The sequence below is a fragment of the Lytechinus variegatus genome, chromosome 19, assembly GCF_018143015.1.
Source record: "Lytechinus variegatus isolate NC3 chromosome 19, Lvar_3.0, whole genome shotgun sequence".
Taxonomy (NCBI): domain Eukaryota; kingdom Metazoa; phylum Echinodermata; class Echinoidea; order Temnopleuroida; family Toxopneustidae; genus Lytechinus; species Lytechinus variegatus.
The window spans coordinates 23,026,849-23,052,047 of NC_054758.1; the positions used below are offsets into that span (position 1 = coordinate 23,026,849).

General features: G+C 36.9%; 1 protein-coding gene across 2 annotated transcripts in view; it reads left to right on the forward strand.

Annotated features, from left to right (window-relative positions):
• Positions 1 to 25,199, forward strand: part of LOC121405732 (YEATS domain-containing protein 2-like) — a 42,586-nt gene that overhangs the window by 13,021 nt on the left and 4,366 nt on the right. For both annotated transcript variants that reach the window (XM_041596676.1, XM_041596677.1), the window contains 8 exons: positions 5,818 to 5,929; positions 6,336 to 6,380; positions 7,153 to 7,531; positions 9,989 to 10,834; positions 17,269 to 18,996; positions 19,549 to 19,767; positions 20,605 to 20,733; positions 24,269 to 24,498. In XM_041596676.1, the coding sequence (XP_041452610.1) occupies positions 5,818 to 5,929; positions 6,336 to 6,380; positions 7,153 to 7,531; positions 9,989 to 10,834; positions 17,269 to 18,996; positions 19,549 to 19,767; positions 20,605 to 20,733; positions 24,269 to 24,498 (3,688 nt within the window). The remainder of the gene's footprint in view (positions 1 to 5,817; positions 5,930 to 6,335; positions 6,381 to 7,152; positions 7,532 to 9,988; positions 10,835 to 17,268; positions 18,997 to 19,548; positions 19,768 to 20,604; positions 20,734 to 24,268; positions 24,499 to 25,199) is intronic.

Consider the following 25,199-nt stretch of genomic DNA (forward strand, 5'->3'; position numbering starts at 1 on the left):
TTTTTATCATGCGCTAAAAATATATATTTTTTTTTTTTTCAACCTGTATACATACCATCTTTTTTGGAAATATTTTCATGGTGCCCCAAGATATGGCCAAATATGGAATAAAAATGTTAAAATGCAACAACAACAAAATGTGACATCATTGCTTTGGGTCATTTTCAAACGTGAGTGACATGACAATCGGAGACGGTTAAGGTTTCATATCTTTAAACTTAAATGTTATGAATCAATCATGACTACTATATACAATGTATGACTGGCATGGGCCACTGCCAGTTTGATTTGAATTCTACAATTTGTTTAGAAGATATGATCGAAAAATGGTGCGTGAGTGACACGACAAATTTTGGACATGGGTTTCTGACCATTACAGAGATGCCAACCCTCCCGATTTCACCGGGAGGCTCCCGAAAATTCATCCCAACTCCCGCCCTTACGATTACCATCCTTATCCTCCCGAAATTACGATTTTTTTGCATTTATCAAATTGGATTGGAAGGACATGTATCGTCTGCTAACTTTAGCATGTAGTAACTCCATTACGTTCGCTGCTACTTAATTCTGTGTGAAAGGTAGACAAATAAGGAGCAGTGAAAAGCTGGTGCATGTGATATGCCCAACGGGAATCCACTGTGCACCAGGCCGGTAGGCCCGGCTAGCTTCGCGAGGCGTGTGCGCTTGCGGCCACTGGATTTGTCGAGTCGTGCGGTGGAATATCGGTGTGTGATTTCGGCGTATTGATGGGTTGATATTGACACGAAATGGCGGAAAATCAACAAAAGAAGACCAAGAAATGGTCTCAGAAGTATAAGACTGAATACAGTCTCCAGTACCTGTGTGTTCGGAAGTCGGAAAGAGGAATTTACCATGCATTTTGCGCAATTTGCAGCGTGGACATTTCAGTTTAGCAGGGAGGTCGTGATGATAATTCGGAAGCACAAACATTCGGGAGCAAACGGCATGGCATAGGCCTACGGACATTGCGAAGACAAGATCTTCAAGCTCCACTAGTACCCTGTTGTCTTTATTTCAGTTTTTTCACCAAGCAAGGGACCAGCGCTGAGCTTTTCTTCACTGGATTTATAGTGGAACACAACCTGCCTATAGCCGATAATTCCTCCTTATTATTGTTGTTGAACAGGTACTTCATTTGTCCCCTCGTTTTTTTTTTACATGTGAAAATGCATATTTGATATTTTTTATGTTACAAAAGTGGGAACAGTATTTATTTCAAAACATGTGAAATGCCCCAAAATGAGGGTCAGATTGCACCAGAGAGCATCTAGAAACCCAGAGCTTCCAGGGCCCTAAGGCGGGTCCTGGACCCCGGCCGCAAGGGTCGAGCGCTCCGCGCTCGAGATGTGCGCTACGCTTACATAATTTGGTGGCGGTTGCAAATCCTCCCTAATTCTGATTTCCAAAAGTTGGCATCTCTGTAACTGTCCAGGAGTACTGCGAGTACCCATACATGTACGTAAATAGTGTACCTATTTAGCACATATAGTTAGAATCAATCAAACCTTCCATATGGAAAATGGTGCCCTCCTATATACCGTGAGTGACACGACATCCAAAACGTGAGTGACACGACAAGTGCAAAAATACAACAATGAAATTATTTTTGGCATGATGTACAAGAGTGAAATCCCATCAACCATAAAACAAGCTTAATTACATAACAACTGCCTTCTTCAAAGTTGATAATGTGTCATCCTGATGATTAATTCTTGGTTTATGGTCATATTTGCCCATCAACTCACATTCCCTATACCATACCACATTATTGTCACACTCGAGCTTATACCACTCTTCTCTTTGGACGAGGAGGCACTTGAAGGAGCTGTTATGTGGTCTTGGCATTGACATCAACTCAAACTTTCTTTTTGTGGCCTGATTTCATTCAAAACTCTTTCTCCCTATCTGTATATGACAGTTTACGGGTTTACAATTCAGCATCCACAACTGATGGAAACATTTTTCCTTGTAAGAAAGGTATTCTCAATTGTCACTCGCATCATCTGGCATGGTCTGGTAGCCAATGATGTCATGCATGACTCCTCTTTCTTGAAATATTGGATTAGAATATTATCCTCCTTTAATATTTTAGACATTGTCCAAATAGGACTTGGCAGCTCAGTGTCTTTTTGTACACTGTATCAAACCACAGTTACTTGGCTGAACACTTCAGATGGACTATTAGCAAATCCTTGAGAAACTTAAATCGGGATCAAGTTCAACTCATCAAGCATTGGTTTTCTCCTGAACATTGCTTGTATGTGGACCTTCCAAAGGCACTGTACCAAGTTCAGAGGTTTGATTTTCAGCAAGAATCTTGCAAGCTGCTTTTCATTGCTAATTATCATATTTGATAATAAACCAAACCACGGGTAATACATGGAAAGCCACAAGGTGAAAGACGCATGTTCATTACCTGATTCTTGCAAAAAAAGCCACAGTACAGTCTGTTGGTATTAGCTACAACTACAAGTCATTAGCCTTTCCTTTGCTGAGCCCTTGGATGTTACACTGAAAGTCAATTCAGCATCCCCAAACATCAAATACTCCCCCTATACCTCCATATGGCATAGCTTTTCCCCACAAGGTCCAGCTCAGTTCTAACCAGGGTATCCCTCCCCAAGATAAACTGATGTATTTGAAAACACGGCAACTAAACCAAAGTTCCTCAAATGCAAATTTGGTCTTGGTTGGGACTTGTTGGGACCTACAGATAAGTTACTGTATCAATTTGCTGTGTGTAATGCAAATCTACTCTGAACCCACATTGGCCGATCACGGTAGTTTGCTGTGCAGGCCCTAGTTCATCACTAGTGGTATGAATGGTGGCCGAACAAAGAATGATTTTGAACCAGGCATGTAGCTACTTCAAGCAATATCAAAAATGCTCTTCTAAATCTCTTTATTTTCTCACCTGAGATGTTCTTGCAAAAAATTTGTTTATTTCATGTCCTTGAATACAAGCTTCGTGGCAAAAAAGGTTCATTTTAATTAATCAGAAGGGAAAGATTTTTTTCTGATTTTGAAAGAATGTTTGGTGATCACAGAGATCTTGTCATACCCTTTTCTACCATTAGAATATTCTAGCGATTTCTGCAAATTTCAAAATAATGATCCCAGACCTTGCTAACTTTAAACCTTTCTTAATTAGTAAGACAAAGAAATAACTTTCCTGAAAAGATAGGTGAACGTTCTACTCATTTCCGTTAATGGAGACAGAGAATGTTCAAGTCATACCTGACTAACTTGAAACATCACCAAATCTTTATGCACTGTAAATGTGTTCAATTGTTCATTACTATGTGTACCGGTAGTAGTTTTTCTCTTAATATATGAATTCATATTTTTGTGTTGATTGATTACGTTATTATATTCTTTTATCTCAGTACGTCATCAAAATATAAATTAGGATCTGAGTATTCACACGAATGGAAAGTTGTCAGGATTTTTGAAACTGACGAAACCATGGAGAGGAAGAAAATGGATGAACTCAATGTCGAATTTCTGTATTTCCATTGATAGGGGTAATAAGTTGGGAAAACAGAAAAAAATATTAGCCTTACATAGGCCTAAATGATGTCAGGTACAACATTTTGAATCCATCATTGAATTTATGTTGTAAAATGCTTTAAAAATTATTTGATGTCCTTTTCTATACACAATATGAGACCGGAGGGACGCGACATTTCGTGAGTGACACAACACAACTTTAACTTTTAATTTTAGCTTAACCTTAACACATTGGACCAAGTTACTTTATATACAATAAGGTAAGGGAAAACTGTATTTGCTCCTGTACTGGGATAAATTAATTTTCAGAATACACATCTCTAGAAAACTTTTTGTCTTTAAAACGTGAGTGACACGACAACCAATTTTGAAAAATTTAAAGATCTATTTTTTTTTCAGAAAAACACTTCAGATAATTTTTTTTTGTTATTTAGGAGTTAGATACAATACAGAGCTAGTATCTTGCCAACAAATATGCTTCTGATACAAATTTTATATTGTGATAGGCAATATGTAAATTTTAATGCAAAAATCAACATTTTGTAACATTAAATTTCCCTTGCACTAAATTCACTGTATTTCAAGACACAATGAATAATTTTACGTAACTGAAATGGAAAAATATACTTTGAGATGTCTAGTTTCAAAAACCATTAAAGCCTACTGATTTCTAGCAAGTTTTAATTTTCACCCCCATGTCCACTTTTGTTTGAAAATGACCTTTGGTACTTTATATACTAATGTAAAAAAAAGCCTTTTTATTCTTCATTTTTCAGCAAGCTTTTGATTATATTAGAATAGAGAGGAATGGGCTAGTAGTCTTGGTAAGAGTGGTATGAATGTATTAAATAGTGTGTTATCATTCAGACTTGTTTTGCTCTCTTTGTAAAGGCCCCTGTTTAAAACCACTATGAGAAGATAACTTCTGTTTCTACTTAATGTACTACATGCTATGACAGTCAATCAAGATTTGAATCAGTGTCATTATATCTTCACCCCAATCAATTACATGTATACTATGCAGAAAGACCTCTGTATTATAATGATTCTGTGGGCTGTTTCATGAAGCAAATTTTAAATTATTAATCGTATCAGACATCTGAGCAGGGCAACTTTAACACATTATTGTCTACTATGATTGTGATCAAGTGATTGGTCAATAAGTTTCCAATTGTTTATTCATGAATCCAGTTGATTGCCCATTCAGTATCGAAAGTCACAGAGAAAATGCGACATGTAGCAGAATATAAGGCAGAGCTAACATCCGTGTATTCTACGCATCCATACGCGTCATATTGAACCGCGCAGTGTTAAAAGTCATAATGTTGATCAAGTTGAGACAACGCTCAACTTCAATTACGTCACAATGGTAAAGTTCACAGGCTTAGTCTGCCCAACATGACAAAATGGATTCCCATTCGTAAACTGTAAAATATTTAAATTTTCATGATTTTTGCTTGAGATATCTGATTTGGATAATAATAGAAATATTGACCGGCTTTTCCTTCAGGGAACCTAAAATATATTGCCCTTTAAAGAGAAATGCCAGTAGTTGCAGTAAACACTGATTTCATGAGAAAGTCTGTAAAACCAGGCTTAATTGTCAGTATATCATGGAGGATCTAGATCTGGTACAGTTACATAAACTGAACTTTGTGAAATCGTGAAATCTTCGCTGAAAAATGTTCACACTGAAGATCACCAACACAGATAAGCGCACGTGGGACAGGGTGGTATTATTGCTTTGAATGTTGGCTCGATGCTTCACCCGAATCCTGTGCTTATTTGCTAATTTCTCAGCAATTACACAATTTCTTCCAGAATCCTTTGGCACATATTGTTTATTTATACAGACACTTTGGTGGCCATTTCATTGGATTCCGTAAGAACTCATCTTGATATCGTTACCACAACTGGCATTTACCTTTAAAGAACCACATTCCCATCGTCTAACAACTCGGGCCAATATGATTCTATTGCGGGCAATAAATATGATGTTTCTCTCAGGCCAGTCAATATTGTATGATTATTAGCCCTCAGAAATTGGATTGCCTTTTTTAAATATGCACTGCCAATGACTCTTCCACTAGTTGAGTAATTATTAGATGATATGATTGATGATGTCATTGATGATATAGTTGATGATTTCAATGATGATGTTATTGATGATGTCACGGATGATGCCATTGATTATGTCGGTGATTTTTTTATTGATGATGTTATTGATGTCATCGTTGATGTCATTGATGATGTGGTTTATGATGTTCTGTTCATTGTCCACTGTAGAGAACCCCCATTTCATCTGACGAGGAGAGGATGGGGGGAATTCCCCATCCGTGTTCAGCTTCACTTTAAAGACCCACGCAATAAGAAGGTTGACATCATTCATCATCTTAAGGTTTGTATAAACATAACATGTAAGGAGGGGGGTTGAAAGAAAGATAGACAGAGAAAGGAAAACAGAGATGGAGAGAGAGAGATTGAGAGAGGAAAAGGGAAAACATACAATTATCAGAGATTACAGAAAATTTAATAAGAGAGAGAAGGGGGGGGGAATAATGTACCTTTGAAACTATCCAAAAAAAATCAAACCAAGCATCTTTCATTTTATAAGGGGCTGTAGTATCAGTGATGTTTAACTTCTATTTTCATAGATTAGTATACAAGGAGAAATGAGTACATATATTGTTGCTTCAGAACCTATACAATAACTCAGCTATAACCATGATAAAACATTCTAAAGGCTCTACATAGGCCTTTATAGTTACACTGTGCTATACAATGTAATTTATTTTTATTCATAGTTGGACAGGACATACACAGGATTACAGACTCTTGGTGCTGAAACGGTAAGAAAGAAAAATATTTTTCAAACATTAAATAAATTTTACATATTTTCTGTAGATCCATAATCCTTGTCCTATGAGTGTTCATGTCACATTTATATTTGTTACAATCGCACAATGGATTAGTCTACAATTTTCAGTAGCATCGTATTAGGCATCATAGGTGGCTTTGGGCTCTATTAACACTACTATTTTATGATTTCTTGTGTTTGGCATCAAAGACTAACTTTGATGTTTGTGTTCATGAATTTCATTTGTTCGCTTTGGGGGAATTCCTTCTTTAGGGGAGGGGCATCATTATTACTTCAAATAATGATTTTAAAAAAACATGAAGGAACTTGACTTTTCAAAGTGGTTTTCTCCTTTTAGGGTACATTGTTGAACAATGAGTACAACAGACCTGTTTCTTAAGTGGCTCAATTATAAGCATAGATAACTTGATTATGACAGTGTTATGTTTGAAACCTGAATTCCTAGATCTATATCTCAACCTTACAAACATTAGGATTTCAATCAATGAATTCAGTTTCTGTAAGGTTCCCATAATCCTATAGTAGTTCTCATCTTTCAAACAGATGGTTTGGGTTTAAAAACAAAAACATGGTTGTTGATTTTTTTTTCCTTTAGCAAGATATTTTTGCTTGTTTTGGTGCACTCCACCCAGGTGAGTTACACTGGATATTAGTGGGATTCATTCTTTGATAATGTGCCTCGTAATAGATTATGTCTGATTATTCTTGATAGATTAATATATTTAACACTGGAATTATTCTAGATCGTTGATGTTGAGTTGGACCGCTACCTCTTCAATGAATCAGGTGATCCCTTATCTCGACCTTCGACTCCAACGGTTACCAAGGTTAACTACAAAGAAGGATTGAAACCAGACCTTTCAAGAGTTCCCACTCCAATTCGCAGCTCTCTTTTACTCTCCAATGATGATGCTAGGAGGCAGAACCTAACAAGCCCAAGTCCATTACTCCTTGAAACATTGGCTAAAACTCCTGATTCTACTCCTGATGGATCTCGGCCTGCCTCTAGGAACTCCAGCCTATCAAGTCCTCTTGTCAAGACATTACCTGGAGAGGATAGCAGTCGAGCCACACCCATTTCCATAGACTCTAACTTTGAGAAACTCAGGGAAGAAAATTCAGGTAAAATCTAGGAACAAAGATTTGCTGTTGTAACACGGTCATTAAAGTTTAGATTTTTTTCACATTTGTAAGAAAGTTCCTGTAGAGGGATTTTCCACAATTTTGTTTTGATTATGATTGTCAGAAAATTAATTTTAGCAGGTGATTGAGTAGGCTTTAAAAGTAAGGACTAGTATACAAATGATACACAGTATTGAGTGTGTTTAGTGAGGTTTCTGTAGATGGGTGCCACACAGTAAGAACAGTGAAGTGAGTTCACAGTGCCTGAAGAAAGTGAGCTTACATTGCATTTATTTTAATACGCCACACAGCAAGTGCAGCATTAGAGAAAAACAGGTCTTTAAAAGGTCTTACTGTACTTTGTTTCTACACTGACATGCTCAGGCTGGCCTACTTGAATGTGCTGTGTCAATTTAGTGCATAGAAAAAGTGAACTGTCATGTGATATGATTTGACCAATCATGATGCTTTAAATAATATACATATATTCTAAAGGATATTGTTAATGTGATTGTACTAATTAATCTTTGACACTACTCGATATGGACGGCTGTAATTTAATATCGATAAGTAATTCACCCGTTCACTGAAAATAAATACATGCAATTTATATTTTAGCTTGAGAACAATGGCTGCATCAATGTTGATATGGGTGACAATGATTTCTGGCAGCTGAAAGTTTTAATAACTTTCTAGTTATATCACTGTAATCTTACATAAAAAGTTGAATGTCATGTTAGACATCTAGAAATTAGCGAAATCTGGCTAAAGGACGCATCTCATTCTCCACTTTTATCACCAGCAAAATCAACTAAAGATTGCCCTAACTTTTGCTTAAACCCACATAAAGCCTATTCTTAGATCTGAAACCAAAGATATCGCTACCACCTTGATATCAGACACACTATACATCTACTTTAGCTATCCAACATAATCATTTAAACACTTAAACAGCAAAAATTGAAGTGAACCAATATAAAGGCCACAGCAGGCACACCTTACGACTTGACGGGTCTATGACTGGCTTGCGACGGAGTGAGGGGAGATGTGACATCACAGCTCTTGTCAGCTTGCAGGTCGCATATCGGACAGAGACAATCGCGAGGATTTGACATGTTGAATCCTTACATCTGGATCGCAAGCTGAATCCATCTTCCAGCCAATCAGACAACAGAATAATGATGCGTACATGATATGCAATGCACATACATGTACACAGTAGTAAGCGTCATTTTCTAAGTTGCTATGGCAAAAACAAAAGGTGAATGCGTGAGTCGCAGACAGCATGGTAGATGGATCGCAAGATGTGCGGTGTCCAGGCTTGACTTCCTTGCGATTCATTTCCCTTCACTCAGTCGCAGACCAGTCATTGACCAGTTGGGGTGTGAGGTGTACGTTGGCCCCCTATCTAGGCCGGGATGTTTTGGGAGTTCATATGGCCGAGGGGGGGCCTCCCTTGAGATCTCGCGGTCGACCGTGCAATTGCGCCGAATATGGGCACGCAGGTTGTCTGGGATATAATCTACAAAATTGTAGAGTAATTTATTTCATGCGAATTGTTATTACGTAATCATGCTAATTTATGTGTAATTAGTATGCGAAATCATACTTTTTTCTCTTACTCCATAAATAAAGCTCCAAATGTTCTAATTTTTTAAACAGAAACTCTTTGTGATGTTCTTAGCAAGTGCACATGAAAAAAATTGTGATATCAGATCAATTTCTTTATCATATTGTTTTTTTGCAATTTGTTTTTTTGGGACCTTTTGTTTTTTATTGTTTCTTCAATGAAATTCGTTGGGGACTCTTCTAAGATCATAAACAGCAAAAAATACATACATTTAGGCCAGCAAAACTAAAAGTAATCATACATTTATGATTTTTGGTTGAAAACACAATTTACATTGACTTTGTACACGAAATCATGTTTTTGAGCAATTTTAGGTCTGACATGTACTTACATAATGTTGCGTAACTTTGGAACCCGGCATACCCGGGTAACGCAAAATTGTAACGCAATTTTTTCTGGGCTTCATTTTGGTAACAAATCACAGACACAGGTGACAAGTGTGACCTAGCTCAGATTTTTTTTAAATCAAACCAATTTTAACCAATCACTTTAACCTTGATTTTGGATAGTGCTAGGGAATCATTATTTGCTCCAACTACAGGTACTTATCTTTAATGTTTTTGCTTGTTTGATAGAATTAGCTACAAATACAAAACACTCATAAATGCACAAAATAACTCTGCATTTTATTTTTTGTGTATTTTCTAAGAATTCAGAATTTTGCTGTCAATTTTTGCTGTATACATGTGACATATGGTAATTTGGGCCTTATAAGATAAAGCTTACCATTTTATCACAAGGCTCCTTCTTACATTCTTGTACAGTTATATGAACAACTACTTTCTGCTCCTGGTTAATCCCTGCAGTTTCTTATGTTTTATTCACAGATATGACATCATCATCTGCATTATCACTAGGGAAGCTATCATCCAAGGTCAAAGCTCAATCTGGACCTGCTCTACTCAAACCAATCCGTACCATGCCACCATTAGGTCCCATCTCATCCAAACCCATTGAGACAATTAAAACAACCCAAGTCAGTCCTTCTGAGTCTTTGGTATCTTCCTCTCTAATATCAGGGAATGGAGGAACTATTCCTGTTAACAGTCAAGTAGGCAAGGATACCCAGGTCTCACCTACGCATACAGGAGCGATTAATGTCGGTGACATTGCCAGAGCTTCACCTGGAAGTAAACAGATTCGAATCAGAGATGGGCAGATCATCCAGGATATGCCATCAGGAATCGTCTCTCCTTCGCAAACAAAGACAGATAATAAGAAAGTTGTGACTTTGAACCAGCCAGTGCTAGGTGCAAAAACTAATGGGAAAGTGATATCATCTGCTGGCTCCAGTACAGTAGCCCTTCAAAGGATCCCAGGAACAAGTCTTTCAGGACGGCCACAAACCATTGTCAGTTCCTCTAATCAGTCAATACAGAATACTGTTAGTCTAGCAAAGCAACCTGTCATAGCATCTCCAGTGGTTGGTAAAGGACAGACTGGAGTGACCTTAGTACAGCAGACACCGTCATCGGTCAGAGTTCAACAGGGCCAGCAGCCTGGTATCATGCCAGTCGTGTCTAATCCACCAGCTGGTACACAGTATTATGTCACTGCTAAATCAACAGATAAGAACCTTCAAGGGAAGGTTATCTTGATTCCTCAACAAGTGTTCTCTGGTCAATCAGGAAAAGGGAATCGAGGATCCAATCAATCTCAATCATCAAAGCAAGGTCAGTATTATTAAGTAATACATTTGTCATGTAGGGCATTGGTAATAATTAAATGCACCACAGTTCTAACACTGTTTCAAAGGTAGCAAGTATAATTCTAAATGCCAAAGAAAAATGCCCACTTGGTACAAATTATCCTTGGGTAATACCCATAGAGATATATACTAATAACGCTAGAGGGCGTACTTCGTCAAATCGCTGTGATTACGCGGAGACTGGCCGCCATTACTCGATAGGTCTTCGCAGCCTGCCATGCGCGTACAGTACCTATGGGGCATGTACAAGGATGAGCATTGAACCGGAACAAAGTGATGACATATGAGCGCGAAAGCAAATGGAAAAGCAAAATTGTAAATATAGCACTGGAATAAAGTTCAAATGAACAAAAAAATCTAACAAAACTGAGGACAGGTATGCCTATATAGGCCCATCTATAGCGCATATCCTATACATATGCCAACGATCAATAGGCTACATCCCCAATTATTTTTGCTTTGGTCATAACATTTCGATACATTGATATGACTTCTATTTTCTAATGATTTGGAAGTGATGAATTTTGAAAATAATATGTATAGGGCTAGGCATTACGTTCTAGCCCCTGATTAATTAAATTTAATATAATTTAGTATTCCAGCTAGTTGACGTCAAATATTTTCATAGGCCCTATCACAGTGTCTAATGCATCTGAGAAACGAAAAAACATGACTGCATTTTTCAAGTATAATTTCCTAATTACTATGATGCTGATTGCTGATAATTTATTTCTTCACTTGATAATTGTTATAACTTGTTTTCCTTATATAATATATAGAACTTTAGAATAGGGCCTAACTCCTTTTTTGTCCGTGGCCTTAGGCCTAAACATCGATGTAACCAACATCACAATAACTAATGAGTATCATAAAATGACTTTTTATTGATAATGTTTAAAAATGATTTACGCATTGGTCCAGTTAATTGATGATTAAGATTTAGGCAACCATCGATCATATTGATTACTTTCTTACTTGCAATCAATGTAGAAAAGTTTGTTGACAGCAAAATTTGCATATCAAATGCGCACATGATTTGGCAATGTACAGGAGGCCTAAATGGGGGAGGGGATAGGATGTTTACAGTGTATTATTGACTTTCGGAGAGTAAACAAATTACAATGTGCAACATAAAACAATTCACTTTGATTTCCTGGAAAGTCGGACTTGATTCAACCCGGCTGAAATACTATGCTGATAGGCAAACCAGCTGAAACATTCTGTTGATATATCGCTGGTGTTTGTGATCCTATAATGATTCCTATGGACCAATATTATGTGAACAAATCAAGGACAGAATACTAGTAATATAAGGAGAGGAGGAAGAAAAAGGAGAAGTATAGGAGAAGAAAAGAGGCGGAAGGAGGATATTATAATTTGTATTACACTACAATTAAAGAATATTATTACCAAGTCTGAGTGTATAAAACCAACTGATAACAATATCAGACATGAATTAATAGATAATTGCAAGCTTAATGAACTTATCCTATGAAAGCGGTTGCAAAATTGTGAATACAAAAACCAAACATATTAAACAATAATATCGACAAAAAAATGACAAATACTTGGAATACGATATTACAAATTGTCCGCTGTTGAGTGATCATCCTAATTTATAATCTCAGCTGTATATTCCTTTCTTGAAATTATTGTACTGTGTCTGTGTCGCTTGAATATTAACTTTATGGCAAAGATTTCCAAAACACTAACAGATAAATACGAATTTTGCATATTCAGTTCTATTTGTCATTTTAAAAGTATCTACTGAATTTGATTGTCTAGTTTTTGTCTCACCTGCATAGCAGAGTGAGACTATAGGCGCCGTTTTCCGACGGCAGCGGCGGCGGCGTCAACATCAAATCTTAACCTGAGGTTAAGTTTTTGAAAGGACATCGTAACTTAGAAAGTATATGGACCTAGTTCATGAAACTTGGCCATGAGGTTAATCAAGTATTACTGAACATCCTATAAGAGTTTCATGTCACATGACCAAGGTCGAAGGTCATTTAGGGTCAATGAACTAAGACCATGTTGGAGGAATCAACATCAAAATCTTAACCCGAGGTTAAGTTTTTGAAATGTCATCATAACTAAGAAAATATATGGACCTAGTTCATGAAACTTGGACATAAGGTTAATAAAGTATCACTGAACATCCTGCATGAGTTTTAGGTCATTTAGGGTCAATGAACTTTGGCCGAATGGGGGTATCTGTTGAATTACCATCATAAATTTGAAAGTTTATTGGTCTAGTTCGTTAAACTTGGACATAAGAGTAATCAAGTATCACTGAACATCCTGTGCGAGTTTCAGGTCACATGATCAAGGTCAAAGGTCATGTAAGGTCAATGAACTTTGGCCATGTTGGGTTTTTTTTGTTGAATAACCATCATATCTCTGTAAGTTTATTGGTCTAGTTCATAAAAAGTGGACAGAAGAGTAACCATGTATCACTGAACATCTTGTGTGAGTTAGAGTAAGAGTAAGTAAGTAGAGTAAGATAAGGCATTCCACTTATCTTCTTTTAATTTCTATGGACCTCAGTTTGATTTGCAGGTTTGTATTTCCATGGATGAACGTGAATGGACGAAATGTGGCCCGATGCAGTTCATGGTTTCACTGTCTTTTGAATTAATTGTCAATATTTCCATTATAGTAGACCGGCCAAAATGATTTTTAATACTTTGGACGGCAAAATTTGTTTTAATGCTTGCTAATGCTTGGCATCCCAGCTAAAAGTCTTGCAAAAATACCCAGGAAAAGCGTACGGCAGGATGCCAAGCGCAATTTTGCGTGAAAGTGTCATTTTTAGCGTAAAATCTGAAAGACTGTCGAAAATCATGCATTTTGATATTTTGACGGATTATCATCATATTTTTAATCATCTTTGATATGAAATTATTTTTATTCAGAGTTTCAAATTATAAGTTTACTAAATATGCATTTCAAATTTGAATATTACACACACACATATGGCACAGGGAAACATAAAACCGCGATTTCCTCAAAATAAAAGTTTGTGAAAACTATCAATAGTTTGAAGTTTTTGCGCAACATTAATTCTTCGATTTAAATGCGTGTATCCATCGAATGTATAGTAAATGTTCTAGTGCCACAAATATTAAAAGAATTTCAAGTAAGATATCTCATTTTATGTTATCCGAAAGGAGACAATGTGCATTTTACCAGGTGCGCATTTTGAACGAAGAATTGAAAACATGTACATTATGTACATAATTACATGTATAAGTACATACTAAAGCGAGTTTTTATTTACATGTATAAGTCCATAATAAAGCGAGTTTTAATATGGATACCACAATTTGTCAATTCCTTGCATCCCAACTAAAAGTCTTGCGGAAATACTGAAGAATAGCGCATGGGTGAATGAACATGATTTTAATGTGGAAAAAGATGAATATCTTACTAAACAAAACCGTTAGCGCAAGAGCGGGATACTTTCAGCTCCATGTAATCCTTTCGGACACTATACATGACCTTAGACAGTGGGGGAGGGGCCAGAAATTGTGTAACTCGTTTTAAATGTACTTATTCATGTAATCATGTTTATAATAAGTACAGTATCTTCAATCTTACACTCAAAATGCCCCCCCCCCCCGATAAATTTTGCATGTCCCGTTTCGAAAAAATATCTCTCCCACCTTACTTAGAAATTATTTTAATATTTGTGACATCAGAAACGATTGATATTCGAAAGATGAACCAATTTAAATCGAAGAATTTGAGTTGTAAAAAAAGTAAGAGCTATTGATAGTGTTCACAAACTTTATTTCGAGTAAATCACGATTTTATATTTCATGTTGCCATATATGTGTGTGTAATAATTCAAATTTGAAATGCATATTTAGTAGACTTATAATTTGAAACTCTGAATAAAAACAATTCCATATCAAAGATAATCAAAAATATGATAATCCGTCAAAATATTAAAATGTGTGATTTTCGACAGTCTTTCAGATTTTACGCTAAAAATGATACTTTCACGCAAAAGTACACTTGGCATCCACCCGTGCGCTATTCCTCAGTATTTCCGCAAGACTTTTAGTTGGGATGCAAGGAATTGACAAATTGTGCTATCCAATTAAAAACTCGCTTTATTATGGACTTATACAAAGCGAGTTTTTATTTACATGTATGTAAATAAAAACTCGCTTTAGTATGTACTTATGTAATTACGGTATTTTCAATTCTTCTTTCAAAATGCGCACCTGGTAAAATGCACATTGTCTCCTTTCGGATAACATAAAATGAGATATCTTCCATCTTACTTGAAATTCTTTTAATATTTGTGGCACTAGGACATTTACTATACATTCGATGGATAAACGCATTTAAATCGAAGAATTTATGTTGCGTAAAAAAACTTCAAACTATTGATAGTTTTCATAAACTTATTTTGCGGAAATCGCGGTTTTATGTTTCCCTGTGCCATATGTGTGTGTGTAATATTCAAATTTGAAATGCATATTTAGTAGACTTATAATTTAAAACTCTGAATAAAAATAATTTCATATCAAAGATAATCAAAAATATGATGATAATCCGTCAAAATATGAAAATGCGTGATTTTCGACAGTCTTTCAGATTTTACGCTAAAAATGACACTTTCACGCAAAATTGCGCTTGGCATCCGGCAGTACGCTATTCCTGGGTATTTTTAAAAGACTATTAGCTGGGATGCCAAGCATTAACAAATTTTGCCGTCGAATCCTGATCTAGAGCACTTTTTGAGGTTTGGCCGGTCTACTTTTAATGTACGTTGTATATTTTATTTTTATCTGATAACATAAATATTGTTTTCTATAGAGTCTAAAATAGGCATATAAACAGAGAGGTAAATGCAAAAATTATATAATGCCCTTTTTACACAGGATTTTCTTTGCCCCGGACTATTGCTAACCCCGTACTATCCTTAACCCTGTACTATTTTTTATCCTTTTCACACATGCCAAATTGTTATTGCTAACCCCGGATAAGGAATGCTTGCTTTTCACACACGAAACTTGATAACCCCGGACTAGTGGTTTTTGTCAATCATTCGTAGTACAAGTACTTCATGCACTCGTACACTTTTTACACACGCTAAAATTTCCTTAACCCTGTACTATAGGTAGGGCTAAATTGCCATTTAGCCCCACCTATAGTACGGGGTTAAGCTTAGCCCACTTTCGTTTTACACTAGCGATCTTAACCCCGTACTATCGCTCTTAGCACCGCAATTGCTGGGATAACCCTGCTTTTTTGCAGGGCCGAATAATCCCGTACTAAAGGTGGGGTTAGCCCACTTTGCAAAAATGCTGTGTAAAAAGAAAGTGGGCTAAGCTTAACCCCGTACTATACATGTAGGTGGGGCTAAATGGCAATTTAGCCCCACCTATAGTACGGGGTTAAGGAAATTTTAGCCTGTGTAAAAAGGGTATAAGAGAATTTCATCCCGAGAAGTCAGGTATAAATGCCAAATTCACAGCATAATCCCCATGTAATCACACTAATAGTTGAGATGCAATTTGTCATTGATATTTTCCATTGTAATAAGGTTTGATTCTTTTCTTCAAGAAAAAAGGCCGGAGACGGCATCCCTTTTTCACAGCGTACAACGCACGGGCTATGTGTACATCCGGGTACTTCTGCAAATCAAGACCTATCGAGCAATGGCCGACCACGCTCCGCGCAATCACAGACGTTAAGTACGCGCGCCTATGGCGACTCCTCACTCTAGCATAATTAGAATACATCTCTATGGTAATACCACATGTGGGTTCATGATGATGATGGGGTCAAAGGTCAAATAATATGAGTTCATGTCCATCCTTTTTTTTCAAGTTTTGTTCAACTTGCTCTAATTTCTTTATATATGCATCAATTGTATTGTGTACAAATGATTTTTGGGTATTGCCAAATGTGTGTTCTTGAGGATGATAAGGTCAAAGGTCATACTAGCGGGCAAAAGATCATATTGCATATTTCATTGATTGCAAGATCAGGCAAGACTCGTTGTTCATGAGCTACCTTGTTCTTTTAGCTAAAAATTAACGATTGCTCATGCAATAGATTTTAGCCAATCATTTGATGAGGATTTATATTACCATTTTACAATACTCAAATAACATATTGATTGGAGTAGCTGCTTGATGTCATTAGATTGAAATTAGAAATATCATGTGCGAAGTGCTGAAACCGGGGTTATGATATGCTGCACTTAAAAACTTTGTATCAAGCGGTATGAAACTGTATTATATTATTATTATTTACAAAGAAACTTCATTCCCATTCTACAAGAATCTTTATTCAGTCAATTTTTTAACTCTTAGTTTAATTCATTCTAGGTAAAATGAGATTAATGAGATATTGAGTGTATGTCTTATTTTATTTCAGGTTCAGGATCGTTCCTTTCACCAAGCAATGTTCTTATCCTTCCTCAAGGTTCCATCGTTCCACCACTTCCACCAGGAAGTATTGTTCAAATCCAACCCGTTCCTAATCCATCTTCCCGTCCATCTCCTCCGCTTCCTCAACCTAACACCACCAACCAGCCAATGACTCGTATCGCCCTCACCCAGAAATCGGGTGCATCTACCATCATTTCCCCCAAACCAGCCACACAACGAGTGGGGTCAGGTGGAGGTGTTATCCAGATTCAGCGTTCTGCTGGTCAGACGTTAGCCAAGCTTGTACCTGCAGCCCTTGGAACCTCTGCAAGTCAACAGGTATCTTCCAGTATTTCACTTATCCCTGAAATGAAAGGACAACTTGCCAGAACTCCTGCAGGCGGTGTTGTCCTGGTGCAACGAACACCTGCATCAAAGAGCACCAATATCCAAACGATTTCAGGTATTCAAAATGTCATGTCTGGTCCTATCTCTCAGAAGATTGCCCTTAATCCTATTCCAATGGCTGGTTTATCGCAACAGAAAGTTTCTTTGCCTATAAAGGGGGGTGCATCAGTGCTTCTCTCACAAGCTTCAAAAGCAGTGTCCTCAAAAACAGTTGTGCTTCAATCACAGCCACCATCATCAATGACAAACTCTACTAAAACAATACAAGTAAGAACAGGACAACCAACTGTCAAAACAATTACCAAGTTTGTACCACCTCTTGATGATGTTAAAGGTCATATTTCAAAAGTGTCAGATAAAACATTGACAGGAAACACGGTAAGAGAGATTGGTGGAGATGGTTTATTAAAGGATGATACTCCATGCGGTACCTCTATCCCCAACAACGCTTCAAATGGCAGTAGACTGTCAAATAATTCATTGAACTCTGTAAGTGAGAAAAGGTCAGATCTGACTGAAGCTGACAAAGCCATCAATGATGATAGTAATGTAGAAGCTACCTCAAGTAAATCTGCATTGTCAACTGAGGGAGATGTGCAAAGTCTTGAATCTATGCAAGTAAACGAATCTGAAATTTGCAGCGATGTTGAAGTTACTAACAATGTTATCATTCAAACTGATATTAGTGCTCCAAAAGATAATGCTTTACATGGTTCATCAAATGACTGTACCATAGCAATCAAGGAGGAACCAATTGAAGAAACAATGGAAGTAGATGTTGAACAAACTACAGGAAACTTGAATGGCCACTGCAACAAAACCAAAAGTATCTTTGTCAAGCAGAATCCACAGGTTATAACCAGAACTAATAGCATTGGAGAGGAAGTAAAAAAGACTAATGGAGCTGTTGTTTGTGACCTTGCTCAAAACAACAAACTATCCATCTCAACTGCAAAAACAAACATTACCAGCAACTGCATGATCAAGGTTGTAAACACAAAGCTTCAGAAGCCATCTTGTTTAGCCATTGATGCATCGAAGACTGGGAACAAAGTACGGGTAATTAGGATCAAACAGGAGCCTGGGACGGATCCGGTGTTAGCTACACTTGCATCAGCACCTATCTTGACAATTGATGAAAGCAAGGAAGGTATGATTGTCAGGAAAGAAGATGAAGGAGGTGGATGGGAGAGTAAGGAATTAAGATTATGGAAGAGAATTCTTGAAGATCACTTTGAAGAACAAACTAACCTTTATGGAGTGACATCTGTTGAGCAGTTAATCAAGTATGTGGCTGAACAAGCTCCTCTTATAGATCCTACAAGAGGTATGTATGAATGGAAAACATAATACATATGGTGTTCAGTGTTGGTGCTGGTATTGGAAACACATTTTGGACATTTGTCTTCCCTATAAACAAGAATTGATATAACACCACTATCCAAAGGTCAACACTAAACTTGAAATCACCCCTGACTTACTCTTAAAATGATTGCTCACTTAATGTGTGGCTTTGTAGACTAGCTCTTCTGATTCCAATATTACTTCTCTTTCGGTAGCCTATTTTTTTATCATGCAATGTTATTAAGATTGCCTACCAAATCTATTACGGTAATTTTTAAATGTGGTCTTTTATTCATCATTTCGTGTGTGAGTGTGTTTTTTTTTTGGGGGGGGTCACTACTTTGCCGATGGGCTTGAGTCCCTCATATATCCTGCCTTCCATATAAAATGTATTAGGACTTGCACCAGTCAGTAATACTGCTCTTGATATCCAAATCTTTTAAGATATTGTGTTTGCTCTGTGGTCTTAATTTGAATAGATTGATATGGAGTCACATACTGTAACTATTCATGTTTTTTTTATCCTATCTTACAGTCCAAAATGAGTTACCATTTTGTGCTACGTCATTGGAGCACTATCACTCATGGACGCTAGCTAAGCGTCGCTCTATGGAATGGCAGAGGGCAGTATACATACATGCTAAGGTTAGCCGTCTTAAATCTCTCATTGAATGTCTGCATTCATTACCAATGTGGAGCAAGAAGAAGATTGTTTTATGGTGTAGACATCATGGATTCACTCCCCCAGAACCAGGTAACACATTTTGATTGGCTCAAAGAAGATTATTTCAGCCTGTGTTATTGATATCAATTTTACTAAGACAGGGTCCGTATTATATAATTGCTGATCAAAAGCAGGCTAAAAGGACCATTTTACAATTCATAACATAATGCATAACATATCATTGCAAATCCAAATTGGCCACAGTAAATTAATGATTATTATGTGGAAAATTGGATATAAAAATGTTTAATATATACAAACAAATTCCATATATTCCGACCAAGAGGTCTGTTTTGTTGTGTTTTTCTAAATTTTATTGAAAATACTGTATCCTGCCTATTAACAGATGGGTACTATATTGGAATTAGTGTCATGTGTAAGCTGAGTAAGTGGTCTACCAAGTTTGTAGAGCACACAACTAGTATCTCATGACATTGCACTAAATTGAATGAAAAGTAATGAAAATGAAAGGTAGGGGGTTCAACTTGCCCTTTTTCATGTTTTAAAAACATGTGTGCAATTGTTATAAAAGTGGGAAGAAGGCTTTCTGGATCTTTCATATCAACTTAAGCATATGATTTTGATGAAGGTAGTCCTTATGAGCATTTCAACATCAATTTCATGAAAATCTGCCCCATAAATACAGTGCTGCCGAAGGTGCTGCCCAACTAATTGTGGAGCAGGGTCTGAGTCTTAGTCTGAAAATTATTTTTATTCTAAAACGATCAATTCTTTAATTGTTTAAAATAAGTTAATTTGTGCCCAACCAGTTGTGTGTCCTTTCCTGTTTTCTTGAACAGAGAATAAGGTTCTTTTCATACTCAAATAAATCAAATGTAGAATTAATCAATGTTTGTTTTCTGATAGGTTTGAAGAGTAAGGCTCAGATGTCAATATGCAAATTATGTGGCAAGACTGAGTGCAAAGGAAGTGAGGAATATCAAGTAAAATATTCTACAACTACAGGGTGTCTCAGTAATCATCTGAGTAAAACAGGTAAATGGTGATATCACACTCATAAAATTTATATACACATGCCTCATGTGGTAACACATTACAATTGCTAATTCAATTGTTGCGATCATTTATGTCAGAAAGGAATGCCCAAGTTTGATATGCCTAGCGGTCAGTTATTGATCAAGAAATTTGAGTTTTGCACACTGTGACTCTGGGGCGCACTCACCCTAATACGCTAGAGTGCAATCACACTATTTCTCTAGTGTGTTATACAGTGCATATCCAAAAAAAGTTTACACTTTGAAAAAATCCTGTAAAATTATGCATTTGTAATATCCTAAAGATTTTTCCACATTTTAACATTGGTACAGGTCCATTAAAGCAAATGATGATATAACTGTCGAAAAATATTTCCACTTGAGTGAGCACCACTTACTTTTGAAAAGTTAGTGAAAAATTATTTGCGCAGAACTTTGAAATAGTTATGCGAATAAAAGTAGACCTTGATCATAAAGAACACATGGAATTTAGCCAGTAAAATTGATTTGAAGATATCTTCTACCTTGTTTGACTTGTTTCCTTGCCCAAAACACTTCAAAGAGAGCATTTCGCACTCCCCCACACACGGAGGCCATCGTGACGATATTTGCTTTACACTAAGCTGTGATTTACATGGAATGGCTTAAGCTTGATTTACATTTTGTTAATCATTGCTAAGCTTGGGAAAAGTTTGGAGAAACAAGTATTAAATGAAAAAAGAAATGTAAACCCACTTTCAATGATAAAAATTTAGTGAAAAAAGGAAGGAGATGTCTGAAATAAACTTTTGTTCAGATTCAGTTATGTCCTCAGATCCAGCTGGCACAAATAAGGTAAAGGTTGTGCTTAATAAGTGTTGAATTTTCAATTTGGGTGGCAAAATTGTTAAAAAACGCTTGAATGTATACGTTTTAGTTCAATAAACTAAAAGTGCAAGGGAAATGTATGATAAATCTTTCGCAGGATTAGTTTGATTTTGCCCTTTCCCCGCCCTGCAGCGTGAAACCAAGCATTTCTGCGCAAACAGATTTCTGCGAGCTTTACAGAAATGGACAGCGCTCACTCAATTGTAACATTCTGACAAAACTTTTATTTTCATTGGATAGATGAGACCCAAACCAAAGATTATATGTGAAAAAATTACCCACATGTTGTATATTTTTTAATTCCCAGGGCTTTTTCAAAGTGTAAACTTATTTTTGATACGCAATGTATAGTAGGCACTCACACCTTTACTATGGGGCACACTTAAACTGGGGTTCAATCAAACCATTTCACCAGAAAGCACTCACACCCCCGGGGGGCCACTTACATTGACGAGTGGATACCATGCGCGACCAAAAAAACACGTAAAAAGGATGTCCTTTTCACGATAGGGCACGTTACGTACGTAACGTGAAAAGGGTGTCAAAAACACAAAAATAATGAAAAAAGGGTATCTATTTCGCTAGGAAATTTACGTGTTTAGGGTCGAATTTGCGGGGATGATAAAACAAAATTAAAATGTTTTATAAAGGATGTCCTTTTTGCCCCAACACTACGTGTTTAGAGTCCTATTTGCGCGCGGTGTAGAAGGTTGGGCCGGTCGTACAAAACCAAATAAGGTAAAGCCGACAACCAAAGGACCCGTAACAATAAAACATTCCTGTACTTGTTTAGGGGTTCATTTCAGGGAATATTTGCCAAGAGTATCGTTTTGTTTCCAATACTTGTCAAGGGTAGGGTTTCACACGCCAATACTTGTTAAGGGGTGCATTTTCAGAATATGGAAATTACGTGTTTAGGGTGCTTTTTGAGACCCCATGGTCGCGCATGGTATCCACTCGTGAATGGAAGTGGCCCCCCGGGCTCACACCTTTACCATGGGGCACACTCTGGCTCTTACACTTGGGTTCAATCAAACCATTTCACCAGAAAGCACTCACACCTTTACTATGGGGCACACTCTGGCTCTTAAACTGGGGTTCAATCAAACCATTTCACCAGAAAGCACTCACACCTTTACTATGGGGCACACTTAAACTGGGGTTCAATCAAACCATTTCACCAGAAAGCACTCACACCTTTACTATGGGGCACACTTAAACTGGGGTTCAATCAAACCATTTCACCAGAAAGCACTCACACCTTTACTACAGGGCACACTTAAACTGGGATTCAATCAAACCATTTCACCAGAAAGCACACACACCTTTACTATGGGGCACACTTAAACTGGGGTTCAATCAAACCATTTCACCAGAAAGCACTCACACCTTTACTATGGGGCACACTTAAACTGGGGTTCAATCAAACCATTTCACCAGAAAGCACTCACACCTTTACTATGGGGCACACTTAAACTGGGGTTCAATCAAACCATTTCACCAGAAAGCACTCACACCTTTACTATGGGGCACACTTAAACTGGGGTTCAATCAAACCATTTCACCAGAAAGCACTCACACCTTTACTATGGGGCACACTTAAACTGGGGTTCAATCAAACCATTTCACCAGAAAGCACTCACACCATTACTATGGGGCACACTTAAACTGTTGTTACCAATCAAACCATTTCACCAGAAAGCACTCACATGATTATACTATGGTGTAATCACACCATTACTCTGAGGTGCATTCTTCCAGTCTGCCAGCTGGCTGCTCTCAGGCATAACGTGTGCCAAACCTTGATGATTTATGACTTATATTGCATCTAAAAAGTGTTTAAGTATTGTTACACTAAAATGGGATTGGGAATATCTCAGATTCCACCAGAAGCAAATTTTTCTACATTAGAAATTTCATTTATCCTTTAACTTATCAAAATATATATAATCACAAAATGGCAGAGAAAATGCGCCTTATATTGGACTACATGTATTGGCACAGAGTGCAATTTCGCGCTGGTAAATCCTGTAAAGCCATAAAATCATTAAAATCCAGATGGCTATGCGTCAATATTTCCACGTACACGCTTTAAGTGAGCAGTTCAAAGTTAGTCCAAACCATAGATCTCCATGCATCATCATTTCAAAATATCTGAAAAATGAAATTATAATAACTTACAACTAACAACAAGCACAGTTTCAAATTTTTTCAATCACTGAAAAATGCAATTGTATGCAACATGGAAGTTGCAGCTGTTGTTCACTCTGCATTACATAGACCCCCGGTCGAATGAACGCAAGCTGCTATCCGTTGACTTGGTTTCTGTGCAAAATTAATGTGGTTGAGTATTTCCATGGTATATTTTTTTTTATTTGTCATTTTGAAGATACAATCCTGAATTTGCCCTAAATATCCCTGTCTTACAGCTACTCATATGTTTCATAATGTACTACAAACATATAAAAATGCAAATACACTGACTTTCATAGTTGTTGCTGTTATTAATAGAGACATAAATTTTTGTTCTATTTATGCCAATTATATGTTCTTCTGTGTTATAAGTACATGACATTCAGTGGCATGTACAAATATATATATATTATATACAGAAAACTGGGGACTGTGAATATATATGGTAATTGTACCACTCATTTTACTTTTAACAGGTGTGCTAAAGAATACAACTTTCAGTGTCCCCAATGAGCTTGGTGAAAGATTGAAAGCCAGTCAATCAAGCGGTATGAATGATGATGATGATATAGAGATTGATATCATCAGCTTAGGGGATCCATCTAAGAGGTTAAAGGTCAAGACAGAGGGAATAGAGAAACAGCAGCTGAAGTGCTTTATGCCACCAAGCGAGGGAGCCCTTTGTGTAAGAGAGGCAGCAGAAAAGGTTTGTAGCATACAGTAATTAAGCAATTTGACAGGATAACAATTAATTGTATGTCTTGGGCCAGATTTATAATAACAACTACTGTAACTGTCATGGCTCAACAACCAATCAGGATCAAGGTTTCCATGCTAGTTACATTAATACCAAAGTTAACAGGCCCCAGGTGTTGAATCCCTTATTACAGAAGGTGATGTATCTCCATTCTCCATAGGTAGTTGATAGAGGATGTCATTTGACATATTATCCTCAAATTTGGTTCATATATGCTTATAGGGGTGACAATGATTTGGTTAGTTTATATTATGACATTGGATAAATCCTTGTCATTCGATAGACTGTTTGACATTGATCATTCAGCCAATTTTACAATTCAATTCAATTTCATTTTTTTTAATTTAATGCAATTTAATATAATTCAATGACTTCATCATCTGTGCATCTTTGGATCCATACGATTTTGTCCATTGCTTGCTCACCAAGACCTCCAGTGCTATACACCCCAAAACACTCAAGTTTCCAATGCGCATTTCTGTGACAATCAACAGATCGTGCATGCACTGTATGCATCCAAATTCATTAATTTACATGTCAAATGACAAAAATCTATTTTCAGTCTTGTATAAAACAAATAATGAATGTTGATTTCATTTGTGCAATGGACAGAATACTTAATTTGGTGATAGATGATATGAATGATCTCT